Genomic DNA, 25820 nt, shown 5'->3' on the forward strand with positions numbered 1-25820 from the left:
AATGGGAACCTAGACTCATTAAAGATAAGAAGGATAAGGAACAGACCATGACTTTGATGAGACTCAAAGTAAATTTGGGGAGGCCAATGAGAATTTGGAAAAATTAATAATTTTATAAAACTATTCAAAAGGCTGACCTCACCCTTTGGCCACCTTTTTTTCTTTGACATGTAAACAAGCACGTTTATGGATGTGCCAACCATCTGTAAAGCACTGCACTTGATACGTGTGAGAGGTGTCCCTGTTCCCGAGAATTTCTACCTAACATAACATTAATGTGGAGAACATTACTAAGTCGATCCTCACATCTTTCCTCTCCATTGGTAATTCCAGTTATTCTAACCTTTCTGCAGAAGTTTTGTGGCATTACGTATAAATCTTGCTTGAGAGAAAATTATACTCTTCATTACATTTTGATCACCATTGAGAATTCAACATCATAACCACACCTTAATATACACTTTACAACGTATTATAGCCTAGACTTGTTATACTGGCTTCCTCTGTTCATTCCCAGTTGATCAACTTCCAAAATCCTTGGTTTTCCAAAAATTCATAAATGGGTCATTTAACCCATTTATACCTTCTATTTTGTCATTCCGGCCAAAGATATAATTTAGATTACTTTACTTCAAATGACTGAGCAAGAATAAAAAGCACTCCCCCAAACTAAAAACCAAAGGACTCTACATCTCAGAGGCGTTCCAAAACATGAACCAAAAACCTATGAAAAGCTTAATAGTTAAACACAGAAAACTTTGGGCTTCTCACAAACTAACGTTGCTATTTATATTTAGGATGATAGTATATAATCATTTTCTACATATTACCACTGAGATCACCCGCAGTGAGCTGAACAGTTATTTTAGTTTCATTCTATAATCAAACAAAACTAACTTCAGTGAAATTAATAATTCAGAGCCTACTAACTCAAGAATTTATACACGTATCTCTGTACATGCTAGTCTTATCCAAAAGGGAAGAAAGAAACCACCTCTCTGAGGTGATCTTTGAGACTCAAAAGACCCTATAGAACAAATATCACCATTATCAGTCAGCTAAAATAACTAGAATTTTTCTCATTAAAATCACTTGTTTGGGTTAAGCCATTAACCATTAGAATCCCTTCTTTGGGTTAAGCCTTCTGAAAATCCCAGAAAAATAGTAGTGTTAATGAGATACCATGATAACTCATTTCTTCAGTGCCTATGATATCCAGTGAAGGAGATTTCATATGCCTATGAAAAACTTCAGAGGAGCCGCCCAGGTCCAGACCCCTCATTTTACAGCCAAATTGCTGAAACGGGCTTTTCTGTTTCTCTGCATGCATGTTCTTCCCCTTCCAAACCATGCTGAATACCAATTAGATTAGTTTTCTAAAACATTTCTCTCCAACTTAAACCAATGCCCTATAAAAAGCCAAGGGAAACAGGATCTGCTGAGTAAACTGATGAGGTAAATATAAGGCATACTTAGGAATACATGTTTTAGGAATAAAGATTTAGGTTTTAGGAATAAAAACCTATAAACTGTTAACAGGCATTTATCTATTACAATATTGCATTCAATATTACTAATTATTCTTTCCTGTGATGAAGCATTCAGAAGAAGCAGTATGGACCTTATCTGTAGTGTGATTATATCCACAAGAAAATGGAAGCACAAAACCCCTTTAAAAATGCTCTGTAACTCAGCCCTTTCACTATGTCACAAATTTATCATTAAAAGCACAGTAATCCCCAAACAATTAACTGCCAGTCTCAAAGGTCTCAAATCAATGTTCAGGGCATTGAGCAAAAAAATTTTCTAATTTAGGGGACGAATTTCTGTTAATTTCATAAAAATGGCAGGTACTTAGTACTTACAATTTGCCAAACACTTCATAGCTGACAGTACCCAGTGAGGAAGTTCTTCTGCAGAAAAAGGAAAATAAAAAGATGTTTTATTCAATTACATATAATGCAAGGGATTATATACACACTTGGTATCATAAGAATGATACTTGCCCAAGTAATATGAAATATACCTGCTAATCACAAATCACCTGCTTATGTATCAGAACATTTAAAAGATAATTTTTCCTTAGCAGGGATGTTACAGCATGTGATTATATAAACCATAACTATAAATTTCTCTAAAGACAAGATGTACTTGTATAAGTTCTAGGGAAAAGAAGAAATCTGATAGTTTGTTCCAAATAAACACACTAACAAACAAATCAATTATCCTAAGAATTTTAGAAAGAGAAGAAAAAAACATAAAAAGCAAAAGTATGAGTCATCAAATGCATTTATGAAACCAGTTCATCAGATACCTTAAAAAAAAAAAAGTTAAACTCTTATGTCTGATGTCCAATATAAGTATCATTTTACATGTTTCAATTTTCAAAATGTTTTAAGGCAAGAAAGTTCCACTGACATATCAATATAGGTTATTAGTATTAGGACAGCCTTAAAATAATAATCACTAGCATTGCTACAAAAAAACCCAGCTGAACCATTTGGTACAGGGTCTCTTCCCCTGGCCCTGCCACAGACATCTGATGAGCGGGGCCAGCACTCATGCTTCCACTTCTCACCTTCTCCACTGTCTGTGAAACTGCAGAGACACTGGTTGGTTGACTTGCATTAGAGCTAATGAACCTGAGGCTTGTAAAGTGCTCTCTTCTTTCTGAAGAATGTACTTAATAAAATAATAGACAACTGGGCTTCCCTGGTGGCGCAGTGGTTGAGAGTCCACCTGCTGATGCAGGGGACACGGGTTCGTGCCCCGGTCTGGAAAGATCCCGCATGCCGCGGAGCGGCTGGGCCCGTGAGCCATGGCCGCTGAGCCTGCGCATCTGGAGACTGTGCTCCGCAGCAGGAGAGAGGCCACAGCAGTGAGAGGCCCGCGTACCGCAAAAAATAAGTAAATAAATAGATAAAATAAAATAAAAGACAACTGATCGGGGCTTCCCTGGTGGTGCAGTGGTTAAGAATCCACCTGCCAATGCAGGGGACACAGGTTCGAGCCCTGGTCCGGGAAGATCCCACATGCCGCAGAGCAACTAAGCCCGTGCATCACAACTACTGAGCTTGCGCTCTAGAGCCCGCAAGCCACAACTACTGAGTCCACATGCCACAACTACTGAAGCCCACGCACCTGGAGCCCATGCTCTGCAACAAGAGAAGCCACCGCAATGAGAAGCCTGCACACCGCAACAAAGAGTAGCCCCTGCTCACCGAAACTAGAGAAAGCCGGCACGCAGCAACAAAGACCCAACACAGCCAAAAATTAAAAATTAATTAAATAAATTTAAAAAAAAAAGACAACTGATCATCCAACTGGTAGCTGGAAGTATTCATGTTTGCTGTACTCAGAGAATGTGGAAGGATTTTAGATGTACTTCAAAGACAACAATACCCCCCTCATTCTATGTAATTTTATATGTTGATGTTAACCTGACAACTCATGAAGTCACAAATCTGTTTATTTCTGTTTCCTAATGTTCTTCATTCCTGATAGAGGGGCTTTAAAGGGGAAGTGTTTCAGGTTTCAAAGACACATTCTGCTCATGTCAGGAAACATGGCCTAGAAAAACCTCTTCCTTTCTCACTGCTCAGGCTCCTTCTAGGCCAGGTTTGTTTGCTGCCCAGGAGCCTCCAGCCCTACATTTAATAATAATTTACAAAAGCCCAAAAGTACTATACCATCTTCCCACATCCAAACGTCATTCTAGCTCCAGCTAATTCCTAGGATCAAGTGTTTGAAGTAAAAGAAGCGTCCATCCAATTCTGGTCTATCCCTTATCCAGAGGAAGAAAATTTTTAAATCAGTTTGGGGATTCTGGCTCACTACAGTTACCAGGACCTTATTTTTCCTAATCAAAAACCAGGATAGGTGGCTGCTAAATGTCTTTTTTCCCAATTTATAAACTGGCTTGGAGGAAAAAGTATAAAAAAATTAAAGCACCTTCAACATCTGGAAAGATACCTTTATTTTATTTTATTTTTTATTATTTTTTTTTGCGGTACGCGGGCCTCTCACTGCTGCAACCTCTCCCGTTGCGGAGCACAGGCTCCGGACGCGCAGGCTCAGCGGCCACGGCTCACGGGCCCAGCCGCTCTGCGGCATGTGGGATCCTCCCCAACGGGGGCACGAACCCGCGTCCCCTGCATCGGCAGGCGGACCCTCAACCACTGCGCCGCCAGGGAAGCCCGGAAAGCTACCTTTATTAAAAAGGAAAAAAAAATGACATAAACCAAGACTATCCCAGAAAATCTGACACAGAGACACCATAATGAAAAGGTCAGTGAGAGCTCTAAAAAAATCAGTCAGACCCCAGGACCCATGTAAAAACTGACTCAAGCTTTCTGTTAGGCATTAAACTTACTCACTTCTCAGGGATTTTCTGGGGATGATAAAGAACCACTTAATGCCCTGTGTGGCTAACACTGAACTAGCATCTGGATGGATCTTGCTGAGGCTTTCACTCCTGGGTAGTCATCTTTCTATGACATTTCCTGACTCCAAACAATTAGTTTAAAGGTCTCTGGAAGTGAGCTAAGGCTATATGTAATGAGGGGGTAAACATATGTAAGGTTTAGGGAAGGGTCAAAGAGAAGCTGATGGACCTGTACAGCCAATGTACTGGGTCAACCGGGAACAAAACGGCTTTTATGCACTTACTTGACTTGTCATCAAGGATAACAACTCCCTGGTTGCTCACACTATATACATTATGGATGATGAACTTGGAGTTGACAAGATTAACGTCTAAAACTTCTTCTAAGGAATCCAGGCCAAGGATTTTCTGTAAACTAAAAAAGATAAATAATGATTAAATTAATTAGTTACTTTTTAAAAATCATTATCTGACCAAGAACTGGCACTGTAAAAGATCAATCTTTAGAATGTGCTGTTTTCACACATTTCACCTTTGTGGGGCAAAAAGGTTAGACATTGCATATATAAAACAAACTTAGATCATTTTGTTATTAACATAGTACTTCACTAATTTAAAAACACAACACACTGAATGTCAAGAAAATGACTTTCTAAGTAAAATATTATAAGAACAAAAACTAGCTTATCCAATAATGAGAAACCGCTGTGAGTACATCTTTATAAGAAGTAAAAAAAAAAAAACTTGCTACGACATTGTTAACTTTAATTACCTATTGTACATCAAATATCTAGGAGACCAAATTTTCCACTACATGTTTCATTAAGCTTAAGATTTCAGTGTAACTAGAAAGTTTAAAGACTTTTACATCACTAATTATTAGAGAAATACAAATCAAAACTATGAGTTACCACCTCACACTGGTCAGAATGGCTATCATCAGAAAGTCTGCAAATAATAAATGCTGGAGAGGGTGTGGAGAAAAGGGAACCCTCCTACACTGTTAGTGGGAATATAAATTGGTGCAGCCACTATGGAAAACATAGTGGAAGTTCCTTAAAAAACTGAAAATAGAGCTACCATATATGATCCAGCAATCCTACTCCTGGGCATATATCCGGAAAAGATGAAAACTCTAATTCAAAAAGATATATGCATCCCAAGGTTCACTGCAGCACTATTTACAATAGCCCAGACATGCAAGCAACCTAAGTGTCCATCAACAGATGAATGGATAAAGATATGGCACATATACACAATAGAATATTACTCAGCCATAAGAAAGAATGAAATATTGCCATCTGCAGCAACATGGATGATGGACCTACAGATTATCATACTAAGTGAAGTGAGTGAGACAGAAAAACACAAATATTATATGATATCACTTATCTGTGCAATCTAAAAAAATAATACAAATCAACTTATTTACAGAACAGAAATAGATTCACAGACATAGAAACAAATTTATGGTTACCAAAGGGTAAAGGGGAGGAGGAGGGATAAATTAGGAGTATGGGATTAAGAGATACACACCACTATATATAAAACAGATAAACATCAAGGATTTACTGCATAGCACATGGAACTATATTCAATATCTTGTAATAACCTATAATGGAAAAGAATCTGAAGCTGTACACCTGAAACTAACACAATATTGTAAATCAACTATAGTTAAATTTAAAAAAACAAAAATAAAAATAATTGGGCTTCCCTGGTGGCGCAGTGGTTGAGAGTCCGCCTGACGATGCAGGGGGCGCGGGTTCATGCCCCGGCCCGGGAGGATCCTACATGCCGCGGAGCGGCTGGGCCCGTGAGCCATGGCCGCTGAGCCTGGGCGTCCGGAGCCTGTGCTCCGCAATGGGAGAGGCCACAACAGTGAGAGGCCCGTGTACCAAAAAAAATAATAATAATAAAAAATAAATAAAAATAATTAAACATTAGGTAATTTTGGACCAGTGGCAAAAAAAAAAAAAAAAGAACTTTTAATGTTCTATTCTTAACTAGCATATAAATGACAATAGAAAATTCCCAGAATTCAGTTAAATTATGTTTGCTAAGCAGCACAGCTGCAAATAATGCAATCAAATTTGAGAGTTTTATACACAGTTTCAGAAAATTAAATATGCAGAGAGTAGTAGTGAAGCAAAACAGAAAAAAAAAAGAAAAATACTTAAAGTTCTCATTAATAGCAAATGCACATACTATGATAATGTCATAGTCTTCCATAACTCTTCTACATTGGCCTCTGTCAGCTGTCTGCGGTGGACAAGACGGCAAGCCGGCACCTCTCCAATAGCAATGCTGTGACGCTTGTACCATATCTCAGAATTCTAATTGGGGTGGGGGAGGAGGGTAAGAAAGAGAGAGAATAAGTATTTCAATAGACAGAGGTATGAGTTTATGAGAAATTTCTTTGATTTGGTTATTTTTAACTTGTTTTAAAATAATAATTTGAAACATTAACTTTCTTTGCATGGACTGCAGAGTAATAAAGTATGACTCAAAGATCAGGTCATATCATAAATGAATATTCAAGAATTGCAAAACAGCTATGGCAATAAGCATGACATTAGCTATTTTTCCCTGTGGGAGTTCTAACTAATCAGTGAAGTAGCAGTAAAATAAAATTTCATTAATTCAAATTAATTAACATTGAGGAGTATCTATCCAAATTCACACACTGTCCAAATTAAGTGATTGTTTAAAATAACATTAAAGTCTATTACTTTCAAGAATTCTCTGTTTTTTATAAGGAAAGATCAACTAAGTACAATGTTAGATAGCAGGCCCCAGATCTTAGGCATCTGAAGAAGGCAGGAAAAAAAGAGCTCCACAAGGACAGCTGGAGATGGCCAGGAAGAAAAACTAAAGCCCAGAGAGGTTAAGTAATTTGCTCAAAGTCACATAGCTTTAGCGCTTCAACATTCTTAGCACCTCCCTTCTCACATTTAGGCTACTAGACAGAAATCTTAAAACTTCCTTTTGGTAATGACAGTGAGGAACTATGAACTTTTAAAGGCAAAACATGTAAGAAATCACCTACAAAGGACTTTTATAATAGTTTTTTGCAGAAGTGTCATTATAGAAAAATCTTATTAATTAGAAAAAGTGAACTGGACAGTTGTTTTTTGATGTGGTTTTTAGTTTCGTTTTTGGAGAATTACTGAACTACAAAAGAAACTTGAAGGTCACATGGATTTGTGACTTTTTTTTTTTAAAGTATCCAAATTAGGTGTTCTCTTTTAAAGGCAGGAATATCAGTTGTTGCATTTGCCTAGCAAATTCACTTCTAAAAGTTATCTTAAAGAAATACTCAACTATTTATCTGTAAAGATACTGTTCATTGCATTGTTTACACACATACTGAAAAAGCTGAAAACATGGTACACATCTAACAGTAAAGAACTGGATAAGTAAACCATAATCCTTTATAGACATGATGCAGATATTAAAAATGATGTTGAATAACATGAAAAAATGGACACAATACACTGTTCTAAGTGAAGAACATAGGCTACCAAAACAGCACAGCACAATCTCATTTTGTTTTTAAAAACATGCGTGGAAAAAATAAAACACAACAAAAATGTTAATATTAATTCTCTCTGGATGATATTATGAGTACTTTTTTTTTCTTTTGTCTCTACCTATGAACAATTCTGTTAATAACAGCAATAGCAGTTAACAGTTTCTGAAAACCTGTGTGTCAGGCACCTTCTATACACTTTATAGATAGGAAGTCACTTGATTCTCATAATGACCTTACCCCAGGGGGGTGTTTTCATCTCACTTTCACCAAAAAGAAAACTGAGACACAGACACGGTGAATAAAACAGAGAAACAAAATCACACAGCTAGTAAATGAAGGAGTCAAGATTCAAATCCAGCAGTCTGTCTCCAGAGCTCACACTTGTCCTCTCCACATTACACTGCCCCTCAGCAAACACAACAAATCATTCTATTTGCCTCACTTCATTTTATTTTATAAAATGGCTAGGCAAGAGAGAGGATAGGACAGAACAAAAACAAAAACGAACAAGCAAAGTGGAGGCAGAGATACAAAGAGGACAAGTAAGATAGAAGAAATGAATACGAGCTCAGGTCCTATAAGAAAGGTGGACTGTTTCTCTATTGACTACTAACCTCATCAACCTAAAACCTGCATAAGGCCCAAGTGGGGAAACAGATCCTGCTCTGCCATTCTTCCTCTGGACAGTCCTCTTCCTCCGGACAGCCCAAGCTTTAGAGAACTGTAGCAAGTGAGGAGCTCAAACCTCCACCACTTGATTTAGAGGGAAGTACAAGAAAAGGCAAGAGCAACATTATCAGAAATATACATACAGACGACCAGCGACATGACAAGCTGTGGGGGAAATGTTTGATGAATCTGAGACTGGTATACCACCACTTCAGGGCTGATGAAAAATTAGAAACTGAAAACAGAAGAGAGAAGAGAGATGACACTGTCTTCTTCATTGGTGCATGAAAAGTGTGCTAATGACCAGCTGGTCTTCCTAAAGGTTCACAGAACCAAAAAGAACAAAAAAGGGAGGTTATTATATCGATGACATAAATACACATTAGTTTAATATGGGATTTTTACCTCTTTTGTATAAACAATACTGGATGACATTATAATGAAAAAACATCTGTTGAATAACCACTCTACTGATGGGGTCATATTAGGTGTTTAAACACAAATGTTAAAAAAAATGAACCTGATTTCATGGAGCTGGTATTTTAACTTTCTTAAGTACAGGAACTATCAGCTAGACCTTAATTAAGTTCTCCTCATTAGTAATGAATTAAATAGTCCTCAAATACCCTTTGTGCTCACTCTTTCAGAGTAGTTCCACTTTGTTTTCTAATAATCTATCATCGTATTGAATACTTCACTAGACTATGAGCCCTTCTGGAGGAAAAACCGTATTACATACAGCTGCATCTGTAGAACCTGGCAGGATGCATGGCACACAGTAGACAATCAGCAAATCTTTGCTGAATGAATGTTAATGACTTTCAAATACGACCTCTCATCTAAGTTCCAGAGCTTTTATCTCCATCTGCCTGTTAGATACTTCCATTTAATACAACCCACCTTTCTCATCAAACATATTTAAAACTACATTCATCACTGTCCCTGACTAATCTGCAAGTTCATACGGAGTCCCCACTTCTGTCACTGGTGCCACTCTTTTTCTTGAATTATTTTTGATAAAGCCTAAGTTGCTTAATTATTCTCCCCAAACTGAGATACAATACAACCTCTGTTAAAAAAATTTTTTTTCTTTCAATCACATTGCCTAAAAATGTTTACAACATATCTTTGCAAATGTATGAACTGGACATCCAGTCCTATAAGACTAGATTAACCTAAAACGTTGGTGTTGGTACAATTTTTAAAAACTGCAGTATAAAATATTTGTCTGCATTTTATTTTTTAGCATTATGGCAATCTTAATAGTTTTCTACTGAGGTATTTCAAGGAAGAAGTACACCCCAAAAAAGGTAGTTTATTCTACAATGTGCTTAGGTTTCCCAAAACTAGCAGAACCTATCTTTGTTCATATTGTGTCAGGGCTCACTCCACAATCTTCCATGTCCCAAACTTCTCACTTTCAACTGGTAATAATTACAAAAAAGTTCAGGAAGAGAAGACAAAGAGGGAGAAGAGGAAAATTATAGAATAGAAAGGAAAAGGAAATTAGAAGGGAGTTTTAAGAGAAAACTGCTCAGTCGAAACATATGAAAACAGCTACCATGTATTCAGTCACAGTGCCCATAGGCAAGAGTGAAAAACTGCAAAAGCCACTTCCCGTGTTACTAGTCTCTCAGCTATCAACGGATATGATATTGTTTTAAAGTGCTTTCAGACCATTGTTTCCAAGGGATCGAAAGAAAAACTGGACTAAGCCTGATGGTTCACAGACTATTTCTTATCTTTCCCTCTGCTAGTCCTCCTGCTTCTATAATGGCACTTACCATCACAACTGGCCTCACTGGGATATTCTCTTGTGAAGTGCCTGGTAGGGGATCATCCCATTCTGGAAATTTAATAACATCCTTTTGATATGGGGGCCTCTTTGGATATGGTCTCAGGGGTGAGGAAGGAGGAAATCTAAAAACCAAGAAGAAAATATTATTGCAGTCAGTGGGAAACACAGATATTTTAACAATAGTCCCCACTTCTTTTATCCATGATAGTTTATATAATTCCAAACTTCAGGTAATGAATTCGTACTTAAATCATTACACACGGCTAATAGTACCCAACAATGTATGATTTTTTAAAAGCATTCATTCGGCCACAGCTGATGAGCCTCTTGCAGGGCACACAGACCCCACACCTTTTCCTCGTCTTCTTGGCCAAGTTGGCTGCGCCAGCTCCCCCCAAGGCAGACGAGGAGGAGGAGGAATGATTCTGCAGGCAGTCTGCCAGATTGGCAATTTGAAGTGCACTGTCTGTACGGCTGCTGAGTCTGCTGTGGGGGAGTGAAGGGCTGTCATGACGATGACTCCTGGAGCCGTGTGGCTGACAGGGTCTTGGTGCTCTAGCCAGGTGTCAGGCCTGAGCCTCTGAGGTAGGAGAGCCAAGCTCAGTACATTGGTCCACCAGAGACCTCCTGGCCCCACGTAGTATCAAACAGCGAAAGCTCTCCCAGAGATCTCCATCACAACGCTAAGACCCAGCTCCAATCAACAACCAGCAAGCTACAGTGCAGGACACCCTCTGCCAAACAACTAGCAAGACAGGAACACAACCCCACCCATGAGCAGAGAGGCTGCCTAAAATCATAATAAATTCACAGGCACCCCAAAACACACCACTGGACGTGGTCCTGCCCACCAGAAAGACAAGATCCAGCTGTGTCCACAAAAACACAGGTACCAGTCTCCTCCACCAGGAAGCCTACACAACCCACTGAACCAACCTTACCCAATGGGAGCAGACACCAAAAACAACGGGAACTACGAACCTGCAGCCTGCAAAAAGGAGACCCCAAACACAGTAAGATAAGCAAAATAAGAAGACAGAGAAATACACAGATGCTCCAGATGAAGGAGCAAGGTAAAAACCCACCAGACTAAACAAATGAAGAGGAAATAGGCAGTCTACCCGAAAAAGAATTCAGAGTAATGAGAGTAAAGATGATCCAAAATCTTGGAAATATAATGGAGAAAATACAAGAAACGTTTAACAAGGACCTAGAAGAACTAAAGAGCAAACTAACAATGATGAACAACACAATAAATGAAATTAAAAATCCTCTGGAAGGAATCAATAGCAGAATAACTGAGGCAGAAGAATGGATAAGTGACCTGGAAGATAAAATAGTGGAAATAACTACCGCAGAGCAGAATAAAGAAAAAAGAATGAAAAGAATTCAGGACCATCTCAGAGACCTCTGGGACAACATTAAACGCACCAACATTCGAATTTTAGGGGTTCCAGAAGAAGAAGAGAAAAAGAAAGGGACTGAGAAAATATATGAAGAGATTATAGTTGAAAACGTCCCTAATATGGGAAAGGAAATAGTCAATCAAGTCCAGGAAGCACAGACAGTCCCATACAGGATAAATCCAAGGAGAAATAAGCCAAGACACATATTAATCAAGCTATCAAAAATTAAATACAAAAAATATATATTAAAGCAGCAAGGGAGGGGGCTTCCCTGGTGGTGCAGTGGTTGAGAGTCTGCCTGCCGATGCAGGGGACACAGGTTCGTGCCCTGGTCCAGGAGGATCCCACATGCTGTGGAGTGGCTGGGCCCGTGAGCCATGGCCACTGAGCCTGCGTGTCTGGAGCCTGTGCTCCGCAATGGGAGAGGCCACAACAGTGAAAGGCCCACGTATCGCAAGAAAAAAAAAAAAGGCAGCAAGGGAAAAGTAACAAATAACATACAAGGGAATCCCCATAAGGCTAACAGCTGATCCTTCAGCAGAAACTCTGCAAGCCAGAAGGGAGTAGCAGGACATAATTAAAGTGATGAAAGGGAAAAACCTACAACTAAGATTACTCTACTCAGCAAGGATCTCATTCAGGTTCGATGGAGAAATTAAAACCTTTACAGACAATCAGAAGCTAAGAGAATTCAGCAACACCAAACCAGCTTTACAACAAATGCTAAAGGAACTTCTCTAGGCAGGAAACACAAGAGAAGGAAAAGACCTACAATAACAAACCAAAAACAATTAAGAAAATGGTAATAGGAACATACATATTGTAATTACCTTAAATGTAAATGGATTAAATGCTCCAACCAAAAGACACAGACTGCCTGAATAGACACAAAAACAAGACTCATAAATATGTTGTCTACAAGAGACCCACTTCAGACCTAGGGACACATACAGACTGAAAGTGAGGGGATGGAAAGATATTCCATGCAAATGTAAATCAAAAGAAAGCTGGATAGCAATTCTCATACCAGACAAAACAGACTTTAAAATAAAGACTAGTACAAGAGACAAAGAAGTACAAGAGACAAATGATCAAGGGATCAATCCAAGAAGAAGATATAACAATTGTAAATATTTATGCACCCAACATAGGAGCATCTCAATACATAAGGCAAATGCTAACAGCCATAAAAGGGGAAATCGACAATAACACAATAGGAAGAGGGGACTTTAACACCCCACTTTCACCAATGGACAGATCATCCAAAATGAAAAAAAATAAAAAACACAAGCTTTAAATCATACATTAAACAGATGGACTTAACCGATATTTATAGGACATTCCATCCAAAAACAGCGGATTACACTTTCTTATCAAGTGCTCATGGAACATTCTCCAGGAGAGATCATATCTTGGGTCACAAAAAAGCCTTGGTAAATTTAAGGAAATTGAAATCATATCAAGTATCTTTTCTGATGACAATGCTATGAGACTAGATATCAATTACAGGAAAAATTCTGTAAAAAACACAAACACATGGAGGCTAAACAATACACTACTTAATAACCAAGAGATCACTGAAGAAATCAAAGAGGAAATCAAAAAATACCTAGAAACAAATGACAATAAAAACACGACGACCCAAAACCTATGGGATGGAGCAAAAGCAGTTCTAAGAGGGAAGTTGATAGCAATACACTCTTACCTCAAGAAGCAAGAAACAACTCAAATAAACAACCTAACCTTATGCCTAAAGCAATTAGAGAAAGAACAAAAAAACTCCAAAGTTAGCAGAAGGAAAGAAAGCATAAAGGTCAGATCAGAAACAAATGAAAAAGAAATGAAGGAAACAATAGTAAAGATCAATAAAACTAAAAGCTGGTTCTTTAAGCACATTAAAAAAATTGATAAACCATTAGCCATCATGAAAAAGAGAGAAGACTCAAATCAATAGAATTAGAAATAAAAAAGGAGAAGTAACAACTGACACTGCAGAAATACAAAGGACCATGAGAGATTATTACAAGCCAATAAATTACTATATGCCGATAAAATGCACAACCTGGAAGAAATGGACAAATTCTTAGAAGAGCACAACCTTCTGAGACTGAACCAGGAAGAAATAGAAAATATATACAGACCAATCAGAACCACTAAAATTGAAACTGTGATTAAAAATCTTGCAACAAACAAAAGCCCAGGACCAGATGGCTTCACTGGAGAATAATATCAAACATTTAGAGAAGAGCTAACACCTATCCTTCTCAAAGTCTTCCTAAATATGGCAGAGGGAGGAACACTCCCAAACTGATTCTTCGAGGCCACCATCACCCTGATACCAGAACCAAGCAAAGATGTCACAAAAAAAGAAAACTACAGGCCAATATCACTGATGAACATAGATGCAAAAATCCTCAACAGAATACTAGCCAACAGAATCAAACAGCACATTAAAAGGATCATATACCATGATCAAGTGGGGTTTATCCCAGGAATGCAAGGATTCTTCAATATACGCAAATCTATCAATGTGATACACCATATTAACAAACTGAAGGAGAAAAACCATCTGGTCATCTCAATAGATGCAGAGAAAGCTTTTGACAAAGCCAACACCTAGTTATGATAAAAACCCTTCAGAAAGTAGGCATAGAGGGAAGTTACTTCAATACAATAAAGGCCATATATGACAAACCCACAGCCAACATCGTTCTCAATGGTGAAAAACTGAAACCATTTCCACTAAGATCAAGAACAAGACAAGGTTGCCCACTCTCACCACTATTATTCAACATAGTTTTGGAAGTTTTAGCCACAGCAATCAGAGAGGAAAAAGAAAGAAAAGGAATCCAAATCAGAAAAGAAGAATTAAAACTGTCACTCTTTGCAGATGACATGATATTACACATAGAGAATCCTAAAGATGCTACCAGAAATCTACTAAAGCTAATCAATGAATTTGGTAGGGTAGCAGGATACAAAATAAATGCACAGAAATCTCTTGCATTCCTATACATTAATGATAAAATTTTTGAAAGAGAAATTTAGCAAACACTCCCATTTACCACTGCAACAAAAAGAATAAAATACCTAGGAATAAACCTACCTAAGGAGACAAAAGATCTGTCTGCAGAAAACTGTAAGACACTGATGAAAGAAATTAAAGATGATACAAACAGATGGAGAGATGTACCATGTCCTTGGGTTGGAAGAATCAACACTGTGAAAATAACTATACTATCCAAAGCAATCTACAGATTCAATGCAATCCCTATCAAATTACCAATGGCATTTTTCACAGAAGTAGAACAAAATATTTCACAGTTTGTATGGAAACACTAAAGACCCCGAAGAGCCAAAGCAATCTTGAGAAAGAAAAACAGAGCTGGAGGAATCAGGCTCCCTGACTTCAGACTATACTACAAAGCTATAGTAATCAAGATATATGGTATTGGGAGAAAAACAGAAATATAGATCAATGGAACAGGATAGAAAGCCCAGAGATAAACCCACACACATATGGTCACCTTATCTTTGATAAGGAGGCAAGAATATACAATGGAAAAGACAGCCTCCTCTATAAGAGGTGCTGGGAAAACTGGATAGCTACATGCAAAAGAATGAAACTAGAACACTCCCTAACACCATACACAAAAATAAATTCAAAATGGATTAAAGACCTAAATGTAAGGCCAGAAACTATCAAACTCTTAGAGGAAAACATAGGCAGAATACTTTATGACATAAATCACAGCAAGATCCTTTTTGACCCACCTCCTAGAGAAATGGAAATAAAAACAAAAATAAACAAATGGGACCTAATGAAACTTCAAAGCTTTTTGCACAGCAAAGGAAACCATAAACAAGACCAAAAGACAACCCTCAGAATGGGAAAAAATATTTGCAAATGAAGCAACAAAGGATTAATCTCCAAAATATACAAGCAGCTCCTGCAGCTCAATATCAAAAAAACAAACAACCCAATCCAAAAATGGGCAGAAGACCTAAATAGAGATTTCTCCAAAGAAGATATACAGATTGCCAACAAACACATGAAAGGATGCTCAACATCACTAATCATTAGAGAAATGCAAATCAAAACTACAATGAGGTATCATCTCACACCGGTCAAAATGGCCATCATGAAAAAATCTACAAACAATAAATGCTGGAGAGGGTGTGGAGAAAGGGGAACCCTCTTGCACTGTTGGTGGGAATGTAAATTGATACAGCCACTATGGAGGTTCCTTAAAAAACTACAAATAGAACTACCATATGACCCAGCAATCCCACTACTGGGCATATACCCTGAGAAAACCATAATTCACAGAGTCATGTACCACAATGTTCATTGCAGCTCTATTTACAATAGCCAGGACATGGAAGCAACCTAAGTGTCCATCGACAGATGAATGGATAAAGAAGATGTGGTATGTATATACAATGGAATATTACTCAGACATAAAAAGAAACGAAATTGAGTTATTTGTAGTGAGGTGGATGGACCTAGAGACTGTCATGCAGAGTGAAGTAGGTCAGAAAGAGAAAAACAAGTACCATATGCTAACACATATATATGGAATCTAAAAAAAAAAACAAAAAACAGGGTTCTGAAGAACCTAAGGGCAGGACAGGAATAAAGACACAGACATAGAGAATGGACTTGACACAGTGGGGGGAAGGGTAAGCTGGGACGAAGTGAGAGAGTGACATGACATATATACACTACCAAATGTAAAATAGATAGCTAGTTGGAAGCAGCCACATAGCACAGGGAGATCAGCTCAGTGCTCTGTGTCCACCTAGAACGGTGGGATAGGGAGGGAGGGAGGGAGATGAAAGAGGGAGGAAATATGGGGATATATGTATATATATAGCTGATTCACGTTGTTATACAGCAGAAACTAACACACCATTTTAAAGCAATTATACTCTAATAAAGATGTTAAAGAAGGAAAAAAATTTTTTTTTAATTTTTTAAATAAAAACATCCATTCATTACGCCCATTAAATAACATTTATGAAGAAAAACAGGAGTCAAACATGTGATGCATTTTTAAATAAATAAACCTTGGTCTGTCACTTGATTTTCATGATTAAACATGCTCTTAATGGGATGTTAGGGTAAGCCATTTCTTTCACCCAGCTCAAAACCCTTACTGCCTCATAACTCCTGCTGAAATTTTTAGGTGGTAAGTACGCAAATGGAAATTATTGACAGATAAATCTTCAGTAACACTTGTTGAGGAAAGTAACATTAGCACAAAAATCATTTGGCCTAAAATTCATTTTCATAACTATTTCTAATAAAGATTAATCCTCCTTTCCTTGAATATCCAACACCTCGCAATGAGACTGAAGCTTCAGTCTAAAAATCCATCTTGGAGGAGATATAAAGCTTCCCAATATCCTTACCCTGCCCTTTTATACTCCTTTCTGTTTTCATTCCCCCTGGGAATCAACATCATCACTCCTTGGATGAATACATGGAAGTCTAAAGAACAATAGAGGCAATTAAATACATATTTTTCTCAGAGCATCTTTTTCTGTTAGCTTGCTAGAGAAGGATATATTGCATTGCACTGAAAAAGCAATGCAAGAACTCTAGTTCTTTTTTTTTTTTTTTTGCGGTACACAGGGCTCTCACTATTGGGGCCTCTCCCGTCGCGGAGCACAGGCTCCGGACGCGCAGGCTCAGCGGCCATGGCTCATGGGCCCAGCCGCTCCGCGGCATGTGGGACCTTCCCAGACGGGGACACAAAGCCGTGTCCCCTGCATCGGCAGGCAGACTCTCAACCACTGCGCCACCAGGGAAGCCCAAGAACTCTAGTTCTTAAAGCTGACATAGGGACTTCCCTGGTGGTCCAGTGGTTAAGAATCTGCCTTCCAATGCAGGGGATGTGAGTTCGATCCCTGGTCGGGGAACTAAGATTCCACATGCTGCGGGGCAACTAAGCCCGCACACCACAACTACTGAGGCACACAAGTCACAACTAGAGAGTCTGCATGCTGCAACTACAGAACCCTCACACCACAACTAGAGAGCCCTGCACTGCAACTACTGACCCCACACACCACAACTACTGACCCCACACACCACAACTAGAGAGATGCCCGCACACCGCAGCTGAGAGCCCACGCACCGCAATGAAAGATCTCACATGCCACAGCAAAGATCCTGAGTGCCGCAACTAAGACCCAACGCAGCCAAAAATAAAATAAAATCAATTAAAAAGTAGACATAGAAGTTAGTAGGTAATGACTTTTTATCTTCATTTTTTATTTATTTAAGCCGAAATAAAGGCTTAAAATCTTGTCCATGATATTCACAAAAAAATAATCCAAATAAACTATAAAGATCTTATTCATAAGGCAACTGCAGAAATAAAGAATTTTAAAATGTCTACTGTTCACAAGTTTGTATTGAGCTGAATCAGAAGAATCATAAATAAGAATAATAAATCATAAATCAGAGAACTATGGAGAAACCTTTCAAAAACAGTCACAATAGACTTCAAAAAGGATGACTAACAGAGAGAAGTTCAGCTTTATCTTCTCTGAAAAGAACATCCAATAACTGCACTTTACTTGAAAAGTCAGTTTTGAGTCAGTAAGAAAAAAAAGAGGTCTTGAAATCATTAAATCAACTTAAGGATAAATAAACTGAAAGACAGCTTAAATTTCTGGTATTCAAGTTACCAACGCAGTTATTTCCAAATGATTCCAAACTATAAATTAAATGCATCTCTAAAGTCAGTGAAAGTTATTCTACTTTGTAAATAAAGGCTGGCTTACCCAAGTCCAATCCTATTTCTTAGAAGCCAACAATCACAGCAAAAGTCCTATTTCTAGCCAAAGTATAGCATGTGTATGCACACACATACACTCTCACTCGCATACACACATACACTCTCACATTCACATATACAATATTGCATATAATTTCAGGAATTCACAGACAACCCACCTCTCAATTCTTTAAAAATTAAACATAATCCCTACCCCCACCCCATCACTAATACCCACTGCTTACTTCTTTTCCCCATTCCTTCAACTATAGTGTGAAAAGTATGGACCTGAGTTCCAGCCTTGGCTCTCTCACAAGCTGTTTATCCTTTGGAAAGAGAAAGCATCTCTATGTAAATCATAGCTTTTTTACTTGTTAAATGAAGGGATTAAATTGGATGATCTATAAATTTCCTCCTAGGTTCAAAATATATTTCTTGTATTCCCATACCCAGAAACAAGTAATATCTTCCAAAGACCAAAGCAGAATTTCTTATGTGGAGAACTGTGATTGATGAGATACTAGGGAGTCACTTTCTTCCTCTGCCCTGATAAGATGAGGTCTGTGCTATAACATCTGCAGCTGTCAGTACTGAGGTGGTATCTTCACAGCCGACTGTCAACCCGATCTGAGATGAAATGCAGAAGAGCTCCCTCTAGAGGACCACCTGTATTTTGTACATTGACAGTTTTCAATTTCTAACATTTTAATCATGTCATCTCTATTCCAAATGTCACATTTTTCACTTAGGGGAATTAAGGCCCAAAAGAGGAACACAACTTATTAAAAGCCCAGCAGCTACCTGGCCAAGAGAGCAAATCTTGCACAAAAGATTTGCAAGCCCTTTAATAAGAAAATTATAAAGTTTTATTAAAAGGCATCAAAGAACTAAATTGATAGAGATATCATGTTAGTGAATAAGAAGATTCAATATCATAAAATGTCAATTTCCATCATGAAGATATATAGTTACAACGAAATTCCAGTCAAAATATAAAGTTTTCCATGACACATGATAAACTGATTCTAAAATTTATACGGAAATGCAAGGGACCAAATATAATCAAGACATTCTTAAAGAAGAAAAGCAAAATGAGGTGACTTACTGTACCAGCTATTAAGCTAACTAAGATAATACGGTAGGATGATACTGGTGGCACGGACCATGATTTCTCAACTCATAATTTTTTTTTCTTTTTTTTAAGGCAATTCCTTTATTTATTTTTATTTATTTATTTTTGGCTGTGTTGGGTCTTCGTTTCTGTGCAAGGGCTTTCTCTAGTTGCGGCAAGCGGGGGCCACTCTTCATCGCGGTGCACAGGCCTCTCACTATCGTGGCCTCTCTTGTTGCGGAGCACAGGATCCAGACGCGCAGGCTCAGTAGTTGTGGCTCACGGGCCTAGTTGCTTCGTGGCATGTGGGATCTTCCCGGACCAGGGCTCGAACCCGTGTCCCCTGCATTGGCAGGCAGATTCTCAACCACTGCGCCACCAGGGAAGCCCTCAACTCAGAATTATTGACATTTGGGCTGTATAATTCTTTGTCGTGGGAGGCAGTTCTGCACATTGTGCAGATCCACTAGATGCTAGCAGCATGTTCTCCCAAGCGTAACAACCAAAAATGTCTCCAAATATTGTCCCCTGCAGAATGGCCCCCAGTTGTAAACCACGAGTAAAAACAGGCAATCTAAAACAAATACACACGTTTACAAACCTGATTTATGACAGAACAGACATTACAGATCAATGAAAAAGTACAGACTGTTCAATAAAGAATTCTGATCCAATTGGTTATCCATTTGGGAACAGTCTGCATCCCTGTGGCAGAGTGCACTTCCAAAGATGTTTTGCAACATTACCTCCCACCTACACGTGCTTCTGCAATGTGATCTTGCCACTACCCCAACAAGAGGTAGAGTGTATCCGAGTTAGGGTGAGCCCTCTCTAACTGATTTGATAAATAGAAGATGGCAGAAGTGACAGTGTGGCAGTTCTGGGCACTAGGCTTTAACTAGCCTGAAACTTTCTTCCTGCCTCTTGGAACTCTTGCCCTTGTATCATTCATTCTTGCAAAGCTCCCTCTTGGAAACCAGTCATCATGTAAGAAGTGCGACTACCCTGAGCCCAGCATGCTGTGAGATGCCTAAGCAACAGGAAGAGGCCCTAGAAGATGAGACCCTGTGTGGAAAGAAATTGAGGTCAAGGAGCACCAAAGTTCCAGACTTGTGGATGAAGAAGTTACCATGGAGGTGGACTCCTCAGCCTCAGCTGATGTCCAGCTAAGTCCTTCCTAATTCCCAACCCACAAAATTACGTAAAAGTTACAATGATTGTTTTAAGCCACTAGGTTTGGGCATAGCTTTGTTACACAACAACAGATAACCAGAACAGAAGTGTGTGGCATCAGGGCCAGGCAGTGAGTGGAGGTCTGAAGGAGCTCAGAGAGACTTGTTAGCGGAGGCTGGAAGAACAGCAAGGAAGCTGTTATTGGAAGACAGAGAAAGACCCATGTTACGTAGTGGCATAAAGTTCGGTTAAAACTGGCACCTTCGGTTACAAGGAAGATACAAAAGGTGGATCTAAGGAGTTTCCCAGGATGAATGTTCAAAATGCCGACTTGTTTCTTTTAGCCTTGATAAAAAGATATAGACAGAGAGAAAGAAACTGAAGAAGGAACTTTTTAGTTTTTAAGCAGAATTTAGAGGCAATATCAAGGAATCATGACTTGAATGATTAGAAAACAAAGCTATTTCTCATCCTTAATCTCTCCCAGCAAAAGGTTCTCAAAGTAAAAATGGTCTTACAACAAATATCAAATTCAAGATGTTTCTAGTAAACTACTGTCTCAGAGGAGTCACAAGTGTGTGGCTATAAAACTTTTGCTATAACTTCAGGAAGATTTAAGGTAATACCTTATAAAAGCAGTACTTTAAGAATCTTAAGAGCGTTGTACCACAGCAGACTTATAACAGCCCAAGGCAGGGGAGAGTCTATCTCAAAGAGATTTATGAGTGTGACTTTTGTCTAATGGATTAAAGCACAATGAAATTCATAGAAAAGCCACAGCATTTTAAAGATAATAGTACTAACAGAATCACCAGCCACTTGGACTAAAAAAGAAACAATTCAAAATTAAAAGAACAATCAAGAATCTCAAGCTTCTATAAGCAGGAAGCATCTGAGAAAGCTTTCCACTGCAGTCATGGGCCAGAATGCTCAGAAATTAGAGCTAAGAGCACAAGGGTGTAGGCAGGAACCACACAGAATCACTCCCAGGAAGCAGAACTGTGACCTAATCGAGGAATGGCAGACGTATGTTCAACTGCATTTTTTTTTAATTTACTTTTTTTTTTTTTAGGTATCAAATGGCTTCCTCCTAATTTATTAAACTTATTTATTTATTCATTTTTGGCTGCATTGGGTCTTCGTTGCTGCATGCGGGCTTTCTCTAGTTGCAGCAAGTGGGGGCTACTCTTCATTGCAGTGCGCAGGCTTCTCATTGTAGTGGCTTCTCTTTGTTGCGGAGCACAGGCTCTAGGTGCGCGGGCTTCAGTAGTTGTGGGGTGTGGGCTCAGTAGTTGTAGCTTGCAGGCTCTAGAGTGCAGGCTCAGTAGTTGTGGTGCATGGGCTTAGTTGCTCCACGGCATGTGGGATCTTCCCGGACCAGGGCTCGAACCTGTGTCCCCTGCATTGGCAGGAGGATTCTTAACCACTGAACCACCAGGGAAGTCCCTCAACTGCATTTTAGAAGTGCAATGTATGGGCTACTGATTCCGGTATGTGATGCCATAACATGATGAATTCTGGGAGTCTTGAGGAAGGGGGTGAATATAGTTTGCAAACGAATGTTATTGTGGTCAGATTGTATTTTTCAAGGATGGCCACGACAATATCTCCCATTCTTTATGCCTCTTCCACAATGTGACTTTAACATTTCCTATCAACAGGAGGAGATTATTTCTCTACTCCTTTGAACGTGAGTGAGCTCTGTGATTCTTCTGAATAAATAGAATAAGCAGAAGTGACACTTTGCCAACTCAGGCATAGATCTTAGCTGCCTGGCAGTTTCCTCTTCTTGCCTATTGTAAATACTTGCTCTTGGGATGTTCATTCTTGGAACATACCTCTTAGAAGCCAACAACCCCATAAGAATAGCAACTACCCTAAGCCCATCATGCTGCAAGGAGCACAAGCCATGGGAGATGCCCTAGAGGATAAAAGCTCATGTAGAAAGAGAAGGGAGCCAGGAAGCACAAAGACACCACTATTGTGAGCAGAGAAAGAAGCCATCTTGGAAGTGAATTTTCTAGCCCAACTAATGCCTTGTGGGTAAGCGGCAAACTGCCAGCTGAGCTTTTTCTAAATTCTTGACACAAAAACCATGAGCTAAATAAAATGGCTGCTTTCAGCCACTAAAGTTTGGGGTAAATTGTTTTTCAGCAGTAGAAAACCAGAACAAACCCAAAATCACACTATGAATAAGAATCATGGGCGAAACCATAAAACTCAGGGCACAATATAAGAAAATATCTCTCTGACCTTGGGCAATAAAGGAATTTTTTTAAGCAAGACATAAAAACCACACAGTATAAAAAAAAAGCCTGATACATTCACTTACATCACAATTAAAAACTTTTCTGTTCATCAAGACACCATAAGGTGAAAAAAAAGTGAGATTTTGTAATCTATATAATTGACAAAGGATTAATATCCAGAATATTTTTAAAAACTGCTAAGGATTTATAAGAAATAAAAATCCTATGGAGAAGACAAAGACATGAGGCAGGCACTTCCAGGTGTGGAATCAGGAATGATGAATAAACATATAACAAGATACTTAATCTCGGGGTGGGGGAGGATAAATTAGGAGTGTGGGATTAACAGATACACACGATCATGTACAAAATAAACAACAGGGATTTACTGTATAGGACAGGGAACTACATTCAATACCTTGAAATAACCTATAATGGAAAAGAATCAAAAAATAAAGAATATATGAAACCAAGCCATTTTGTTGTACACCTGATACTAACACAATATTGTAAATCAACTATACTTCAATTAAAAAAAAAGATACTTAATCTCATTAGCAATCAAGGAAATTCAAAATAACATCACAATAAAAGATCATTTCACAGATCGGCAAAAGGTAGAGTCAGTCAATATCAAATATTTTCTACTACTGAAATAAAAATTTGCATATTCACTACAGAAAACAGCTGGCATGACCTAGTAAAGTTGAACATGCATGTATGAACATACCCATATCCTGTATACTAATTCCATTCCTCGGTAACTCTGGGTAACCTAAAGAAACACACATGTGCAAAGGATACATGTTCATAAATGTTGATGGCAGCATTGTTTATAATAGAAAAAAACTCAAAGCAACCCAAATCTCTACTGTCAGGAGAAGAGACAGATTACAGAGATTATATCAATATAATAGAACATAATATAGCTGAGGAAATTCCACGACTATAATTAAACACATCAACATGGATGAGATCTCAAAAAATCATGAGCAACAAAAGAATAAGTCAGAGAACAGACACTCTTTGATATCTTTAATATAAATTTCAAAACAAAGAAAAATGTTTCAAATAAAAATAGTATATTGTTTAAGGATACAAATCTAAGTGTTAAAAACAATAAAGAAAAGCAAGGAAATGATTAACACATTAACAAATGAGGTCAGGACATTGATGATCTCTCTAGAGAAGAAATAAATTGTGGGTAGTTAAGTGTTTGCTTTATTATTCCTATATAAATTGTTCAAATATAGTTTATACACTCTTGCATGAAAAATGTATTTCTCAAGATTGAGGACATTCAAATAGAGCAGAGCTCTCTCTACTGGGCAACATTTGTCTTTAAAAACTATAGGGAGTTTCCGGGAAGATGGCGGAAGAGTAAGACGCGGAGATCACCTTCCTCTCCACAGATACACCAGAAATACATCTACGCGTGGAACAACTCCTACGGAGCACCTACTGAACGCTGGCAGAAGACCTCAGACCTCCCAAAAGGCAAGGAACCCCCCACGTACCTGGTTAGGGCAAAAGAAAAAACTAAACAGAGACAAAAGGATAGGGACGGGTCCTGCACCAGCGGGAGAGAGCTGTGAAGGAGGAAAAGTGTCCACACACTAGGAAGCCCCTTCGCGGGTGGAGACTTCGGGAGGCGGAGTGGGGGAGCTTGGGAGCCGCGGAGGAGAGCACAGCAACAGGGGTGCGGAGGGCAAAGCGGACAGATTCCAGCACAGAGGATCGGGCCGACCGGCACTCACCAGCCGAGAGGCTTGTCTGCTCGCCCGCTGGGGCGGGCGGGACTGGGAGCTGAGGCTCCGGCTTTTGTCGGAGCGCCGGGAGAGGACTGAGGTTGGCGGCGTAAACACAGCCTGCAGGGCGTTGGTGCGCCGCGGCTGGCCGGGAGAGAGTCCGGGGAGGGGTCTGGACCTGCCGAAGAGGCAAGAGACTTTTACGTCCCTCTTTGTTTCCTGGTGCACGAGGAGAGGGGATTAAGAACGCTGCTTGAGAGAGCTCCGGGGACGGGCGCGAGCCGCGGCTGGGAGTGCGGAGCCCAGAGACGGACATGGGACGCTAAGGCCGCTGCTGCCGCCGCCGGGAGGCCTGTGTGCGAACACAGGTCACTAGCCACACGCCCTTCCGGGGAGCCTGTGCAGCCCGCCACTGCCAGGGTCCCGGGATCCAGGGACAACTTCCCCGGGAGAACGCACGGCGCGCCTCAGGCTGCAACGTCACGCCGGCCTCTGCCGCTGCAGGCCCGCCCCGCACTCCGTGACCCTCCCTACCCCCCCGGCCTGGGTGAGCCAGAGCCTCCGAATCAGCGGCTCCTTTAACCCCGTCCTGTCTGAGCAAAGAACAGACGCCCTCCGGCGACCTACACGCACAGGCGGGGCCAAATCCAAAGCTGAGCCCCTGGGAACTGTGAGAACAAAGAAGAGAAAGGGAAATCTCTCCCAGCAGCCTCAGAAGCAGCGGATTAAAGCTCCACAATCAACTTGATATACCCTGCATCTGTGGAATACCTGAATAGACAACTAATCATCCCAAATTAAGGAGCCCTGTGGATGAAAGGCTCTTGGTGCTGCAGCCAGGAGTCAGTGCTGTGCCTCTGAGGTGGGAGAGCCAACTTAAGGACACTGGTCCACAAGAGGCCTCCCAGCTGCACATAATATCAAACAGCAAAAATCTCCGAGAGATCTCCATCTCAACG

General features: G+C 39.5%; 1 protein-coding gene across 2 annotated transcripts in view; it reads right to left on the minus strand.

Annotated features, from left to right (window-relative positions):
* Positions 1–25820, minus strand: part of DEPDC1B (DEP domain containing 1B) — a 106954-nt gene that overhangs the window by 38554 nt on the left and 42580 nt on the right. For both annotated transcript variants that reach the window (XM_030843828.2, XM_030843824.2), the window contains exons 3-6: positions 10373–10508; positions 6593–6720; positions 4669–4799; positions 1866–1913 (exon numbers count right to left, since the gene is read on the minus strand). In XM_030843828.2, coding sequence (XP_030699688.1) covers positions 1866–1913; positions 4669–4799; positions 6593–6720; positions 10373–10508 — 443 coding nt within the window. The remainder of the gene's footprint in view (positions 1–1865; positions 1914–4668; positions 4800–6592; positions 6721–10372; positions 10509–25820) is intronic.

Source organism: Globicephala melas, chromosome 3, assembly GCF_963455315.2.
Source record: "Globicephala melas chromosome 3, mGloMel1.2, whole genome shotgun sequence".
Taxonomy (NCBI): Eukaryota; Metazoa; Chordata; class Mammalia; order Artiodactyla; family Delphinidae; genus Globicephala; species Globicephala melas.